We start from the raw sequence: 6,858 nt of genomic DNA, 5'->3' as shown, positions 1-6,858 counted from the left end.
TGGGGGTGGTGGTGGGGTACACTGTTTAATGTGGGTGGGGTGGTGGGGTACATTGTGTGGGTGGGGCGTGGTGGTGGGGTACACTGTGTGGTTGGGGTACACTGTGTGGTTGGGGCGTGGTGGTGGGGTACACTGTGTGGGTGGGGATGTCAGGGTGAGCAGTTTTACCTTGTTGTGTGAAACTCCAGCTGAACATGTGTATCCGGTCTCCTGTTCCACTGCTGCCCGCATTTCCTCAATGATCAGTGCCCCCACTGTCAGGAGCAGCTCAGGACACTCTCCGTCTTGGCTAGTGAGGGGGAGGGAGTCCAGCCAGGAGTCTAGCCCCGCTCGGCGAGCTTTCTCTGTGACAACAGACCCAGTGCGAAAGCTGTTAACAGCCAGCGGTCACAGTACAATCACACCCTGTCCCCCTCTCCCCGAGTACCTACCTCTCTGTACAGCTGGGTCTCCTGGTTGCTCTGCCTGATTGTAGGGGGAGAATCCCTCCACAAAGGTGGTTTCCAGGAGCCTGCCATCAATCCTCTGGCCCTCCAATTTGCAGCATCGCTGGTGAGCAGCAGCTGTCAGATCTACAAAGACCTCGTCGATACTGGCCCGTTCGATCACTGCAAAACGGGACATCACTGAGAGCACCTGTACACTGGCTTCTCGGTACCTGGTGGGACATGGTTCATGTAAAATAAAACCAGGAAAGGCCTTCAGAACACTTCAACAGCAACCACCTACACCATTCACGTCCCTCACTGAAAGAGGAACTTCAGGGAAAGATGGAGCATCGGTCCAGGGTCCTGGCTGTGGCATTAAACATGGGAAATCAGGCTGTGATCGGAGGTGGTCAGAGAAATGGAGCAGATTGTGAAATAAACAAACAACAGCAAATGTCTCAGCTCAGGCACACAGATCTGTGACAGACAACAACAAATCAACGCTGACTTTAGCAGCAGTGACAGCGAAGGAAGAACACACTATCCCTGCTGCAGCCTTTAGCGTGGCCAAGGGGTTACTGATAGAGGGGAACCTAGGCAATGTCTACTCTCAGAAAACCTGACGTTTCAGTTTCAGAGCCAAAACAGCAGAGACTTTCCACCAAAGTTAGTCCAGAGAGCAGCTCGGTAACCTTTATAAAACAAAGGGAGGGCGAGAGACAGGGTGAACTGAGCAGGAAGGGGAGACTGAGGAGGGAAACACGAGAGTGGGCAGGGCACAAAGGGTGTGGAGAGGAGGCAGAAAGTGAGGGGGTGGGAATGAATGGGGACAGCAACAGGAAGGAAATAGATCGGGGAGTGTGGGCCAGGTGGGGAGAGTCGGATAGGAAGGAGGTGAGAAGCATGGACTCGGGGAATGGCGGGAGGAAGGAGGTGGTGGGGGAAATGGGGAAGTAAGGAAAGGACATACTTGCTGAGATCTGCCTTGCCTCGAGCCTCAGGGATTCGAGCGAACTGAAGCTGTGGACATTTCTTCTTTGCTTCCTGACCTCGCATTCCTCTGGTCACCCCATATGCTCGCGCCTCATAGCTGACAGCAATAATACTAGAGAGAGACAGATGGAAACAGCAAAGAGATGAACTGAGCTACAATCACCCGCTCACAAAAACCTTAGCAAGTGAATGTACTGGGGGAAAGAGTACAGTAAGGATTAATGTGAATGGTCTTCAGCTATGAAGGTAGATTGGAGAAGATGGGACTGCTCTCCTCGGAGATTTGATCAACGAGAACAAAATACTGAGGGGACGAGACAGAGTGGATCGAAGAGAAGCTGTTGCCATTGGTGGAAGGATCACAGACCAGAGGCTTAGCCTCCACCTGCAGAAAGGGAATGGGTAACTACCAGACAGGTCTAGGCATGCCATTCTGTAGCCTTTCCCCCGCAAAACACAGATACTGCTTTAGATCCTGCCGAGGGAAAACGCAGCAACAGCTAAATTCACTGCACCACAGTTGGCTCTTCTGCATGCTCAGGAGAGAGAAGTACAGAAATGCAATAGACACAGGGGATTTAATTCTATGAGGAATAAAGAGGTGTTTCTATGGCCACAAGTGAGACTCCAGGATGGTATGTTGCCTCCCCAGTGTTACAGTAAAAAAAAGGGAATGTAATGCTGAAGGGTCACAAACCGAATCGTCAACTTTCCTGCTCCTCTGGTGCTGCCTGGCCTGTGTGTTCATCCAGCTCCACACTGTGTTTATCTTAAGGCTTTGGGCTTTAATGAGCTGAGCATTCACCATAAAGTGGATGAATGAATGGCACAGATAGATATAAATGGGTATGATATAGTCAGGATTACAAAGACATGGCTGCAGGGTGACCAGGGATGGGAACTAATTATCCAGCATTCTTTAGTATTTAGGAAGGACAGACAAAAAGGAAACAGCGGTGGTGTAACATTGCTGGTTAAAGAGGAAATTTAATGGAACTGCGAGGAAGGGTATTATCTCCAACAGTGTGGAATCTGTGGGTCCAGCTAAGAAACACCAAGGGAGGGAAAAAATGTTAGGTGGGGATTGTTAACAGACCCTCAAACTGTTGGACTGATGTTGGGGAAGGCTATTAAACAAGAAAGTAGAGACACGCGATGAAGGAACATCTGTAAATATGGGTGACTTGTTTTAATCAACTTTTTTTTTGAAGTAAAGGAATTAAGGGATATGGAGTTAGGCCTCTGATCAGCCATGATCTCGCTGAATGGCAGAACAGATTCGAGGGGCTGAATACTCTTCTCCCGTTCCCATAATCTGCGTATAGATTGGGCAAATCAAATCAGTAATAATACCACAAAGTAGGAATTCCTGAGGTGTATATATGATGGTTTTCTGTCCCAATACATTGAGGCACCAACTAGTGACCCTAAACTGAGCAGTGAGAAAGCAATATTTGAAAATCTCGTTAAGCAAGACCCTTTGGGGACCAGCAATCATAATACTGCAGGATTGCTCATCAATGATGTAGTTGATTCTGCAAGTTGGGTCTTGAATCTAAAGTTGGCAATGATGGAGTGAACAACATTACTTAAAGGGATGATGGCAGTAAGGCAATAAAAAACATTTAAACAGCACATGGAGGAACTGCAACAATTATTTATCCGTGTAAGGCACAAAAGTGAACCAGAAAAGGTGGCCAAACCACGGCTTACAAGGGAAACTAGACACAGTATTAGATCCAAGGAAGAGGTATATAAACTGGCCAAAAAAAAACAACAGCCCTGAGGGTTAGGAGCAGTTTTGAATTCAGTAAAGGGGGCAAAGGAATTGATGAAGTACGAGAGTGAGCTGGAAAAGCTCAGCAGGTCTGGCAGCATCTGTGAAGAAAAAAACAGAGTTAATGTTTCGGACCCCGTTCTGAGGAAGGGTCACCAGACCCGAAACGTTAACTCTGATTTTTTCCTTCACAGATGCTGCCAGACCTGCTGAGCTTTTCCAGCAACTTCTGTATTTGTTCCCGATTTACAGCATCCACAGCTCTTTCAGTTTTTACGAGAGTCGGCTGGCAGGCAACATAAAAACTGGCTATAATAAGGTAATGTGAAGAGAAAAACTATTAGTGAAGACAAATGTAGGGCCCTTACAATCATAAACAAAGAAATTTATAATAGATATCAAAGAAATATGCGACAAATTAAATACACAGTTTGGTTATGAATCAGTCTGAGAAACATTCGCTGCACTCCTTCCTTCGCCAGAACATCCTTCCTCACGTGAGGAGATCAAAACTGTACACAATACTCCAGGTGTGGTCTCAGAGGCCCTGTATAACTGCAGGAGACATCTGTACAGATTACCTGCTGTACCTGTGTACTAGATGTCTGTATTTTGTGCACAAATATCCCCCAAATCACTTAATGCTGCAGCTTTCTGCAGTTTCTCCCCATTTAAGTAACACTGTTCTTTTGTTCTGCCTTCCAAAATGCACAATTTCACATTTTCCCACATTATACTCCATGTCTCACAACCTGCCTTTCCACTTACTTTTGTGTTATCTGTAAATTTGGCTACAGTTCATTTACTTCCTTCCTCCCAGTCATTAATATATATCGTAAAACAGATGCTGTGCCAGCACTGATCCCTATGGAACCCACTGGTTACAGGTCACCAACCTGAAAAAGATCCCCTTATCTCCACTTGCTGTTTCCTGCCCATAAACTACATCCACTGGCTCCCCCTCTTCAACTCCAACAGTTACATCCTCAGAGAATTCCTGGAGATTTGTCAAGGATGATTTCCCTTTCATAAATCCACGCTGACTCTGTCCAGTCCTGTCACTGTTCTCTAAGTGCTCAGCTACTGAATATCTTTTATAATGAACTCTAGCATTTTTTGCACTATTGACATCAGACTAAAGAAAGACCAAAACAGCTGCAGATGCTGTAAATCAGAGACAAAAACAGAAATCGCTGGAAAAGTTCAGCAGGTGTGGCAGCGTCTGTGGAGAGAAATCAGCATTAACATTTCAGGTCGAGTGACCCTTCCACAGAACTCCAGTTAAACAATTAAATAAACAGTTTAAAATCCATAGGAACTGGGGCGGCATGGTGGCTCAGTGGTTAGCACTGCTACCTCACAACGCCAGCAACCTGCGTTCGATTCTACCCTCAGTCACCTGTCTGTGTGGAGTTTACACATTCTCCCCATGTCTGTGTGGGTTTCCTCCCACAATCCAAAGATGTGCAGGTTAGGTGGATTGGCCATGCTAAATTGCCCATAGTGTTCAGGGATGTGTAGATTAGGTGGGTTACAGGGGGATGAGTCTGGGTGGGATGGTCTGAGGTTCGGTGTGGACTTATTGGGCCGAATGGCCTGTTTCCACACTGTAGGGATTCTATTCCAGGGTCTACAGAATCTTGGCAGATGACACCAATGCATCTACTTTTTCAAGGTTCTCTTCCTGAAACCCTCTGGGATGTAGATTATCAGGCCCTGGGGATTTATCAGCCTTCAATCCCACCAATTTCCCCAAAAATATTTCTCTACTAATATCGATTTCCTTCAGTTCCTCCCTCTAACTATACCGTGTTCCCCAACATTTCTTGGATATTATTTGTATCCTCCTTTGTGAAGGCAGAAGCAAAGTGTGTATTTAGTTGGTCAGCCATTTGTTGCTTCCCCATTATAAATTCCCCCATTTCTGACTGTAACAGAACTACATCAGTCTTCATTAATAATAAGCATCTGTAAAAGATGTTTCATGAATCCAAGCCCTCAGAAGTGGTGGCAGGGATCATGTGAGGCCAGGTCAGGCTGTAACACAGGAGGCCACTCAGCCTCTCATCCCTGTGCCAGAGGAGGAGGATGCTCAGCCCCTTGATTCTTTAACACAAGAGGACGCTCTGCCCCTTGATGCTGTGATAATACCCAGGTTTGGGCTGAAAAGTGGCAAATAACACTCGTACCACACAAATGTCAGGCACTGATCATCTCCAACAAGAGACAATCTTAACTACCATCCCTTGACATTCATTCATATTACCATCACTGAATCCCCCACTATCAATATCCTGGGGGGGTTACCAGTGACCAGTCCAGGTAATGACAATGCTGTTGGTCTGGTCTGATAATGTAGATTTGATAGATATACCCTCCTCCCTGCCAGGTCTTGTACTGGACCACAGCACACGGCTTGCCCCTCAGCTCGGGGTTGTTCTTCTGTTCCACTTGGACATAGAAACAGTCCATATCGACCAGGGCCACCACACGTTCCTGTCCACGAATCACCATCATCATTAGCAGCAGCGACACCAGCCTGGGGAGTGCAAACAGCACGATCAGAGACAGCAGGACTCAGTACAGCTTCTATCTCCTTCCCAAACTCCAACCTCATCGTCCCCCAACCCCACACCGCCCGCTTCTATCTCCTTCCCAAACTCCAACCTCATCGTTCCCCAACCCCGCACCGCCCGCTTCTATCTCCTTCCCAAACTCCAACCTCATCGTTCCCCAACCCCGCACCGCCCGCTTCTATCTCCTTCCCAAAATCCACAAACCTGAATGCCCTGGTCGACCCATTGTCTCCGCCTGCTCCTGCCCCACCGAACTTATCCCCACCTATCTGGACTCCATTTTCTCCCCCTTGGTCCAGGAACTCCCTACCTATGTCCATGACACCACCCACGCCCTCCACCTCCTCCAGAACTTCCAATTCCCTGGTCCCCAACACCTCATCTTTACCATGGACGTCCAGTCCCTATACACCTGCATTCTCCATACAGATAGCCTAAAGGCCCTCCGCTTCTTCCTGTCCCGCAGGCCCGACCAGTCCCCCTACACTGACACCCTCATCCACTTAGCCGAACTCGTCCTCACCCTCAACAGCTTCTCTTTCAATTCCTCCCACTTCCTACAGACAAAGGGGGTGGCCATGGGTACCTGCATGGGCCCAAGCTACGCCTGCCTCTTTGTAGGTTACGTGGAACAATCTCTCTTCTGTACCTACACTGGCCCTAAACCCCACCTCTTCCTCCGTTACATTGATAACTGTATCAGCGCCGCCTCGTGCTCCCACGAGGAGCTCGAACAGTTCATCCACTTCACCAACACCTTCCACCCCAACCTTAAGTTCACCTGGACCATCTCTAATACCTCTCTCACCTTCCTGGACCTCTCTGTCTCCATCTCGGGCAACCATCTGGAAACCGATATCCATTTCAAGCCCACCGACTCCCACAGCTACCTAGAATACACCTTCTCCCACCCACCTTCCTGCAAAAATGCCATCCCCTATTCCCAATTCCTTCGCCTCCGCCACATCTGCTCCCAGGATGAGGCATTCCACTCCCGTATATCTCAGATGTCCTCGTTTTTCAAAGACCGCAACTCCCCCACCTCAGTGGTCAAGAACGCCCTCCACTGTGTCTCCCGCATTTC

The 6,858-nt window shown here is 48.1% G+C and overlaps 1 protein-coding gene across 4 annotated transcripts in view; it reads right to left on the bottom strand.

Annotated features, from left to right (window-relative positions):
* Positions 1-6,858, bottom strand: part of polh (polymerase (DNA directed), eta) — a 27,177-nt gene that overhangs the window by 6,520 nt on the left and 13,799 nt on the right. The window contains exons 1-5 of one of the 4 annotated variants that reach the window (XM_048597001.1): positions 6,583-6,596; positions 5,573-5,737; positions 1,399-1,533; positions 432-658; positions 169-344 (exon numbers count right to left, since the gene is read on the bottom strand). In XM_048597001.1, the coding sequence (XP_048452958.1) occupies positions 169-344; positions 432-658; positions 1,399-1,533; positions 5,573-5,718 (684 nt within the window). In that variant the 5' untranslated portion in view covers positions 5,719-5,737; positions 6,583-6,596. Of the gene's footprint in view, positions 1-168; positions 345-431; positions 659-1,398; positions 1,534-5,505; positions 5,738-5,978; positions 6,002-6,582; positions 6,597-6,858 lie in introns of those variants that run through there. The other 3 variants (XM_048597000.1, XM_048596999.1, XM_048597002.1) reach the window with 3 other exon arrangements.

This window comes from Rhincodon typus, chromosome 5 (genome assembly GCF_021869965.1).
Source record: "Rhincodon typus isolate 14 chromosome 5, sRhiTyp1.1, whole genome shotgun sequence".
Lineage (NCBI taxonomy): Eukaryota > Metazoa > Chordata > Chondrichthyes > Orectolobiformes > Rhincodontidae > Rhincodon > Rhincodon typus.
The sequence above is the reverse complement of the archived record's forward strand: the minus strand, read 5'-3'. Positions and strand labels throughout refer to the sequence as shown.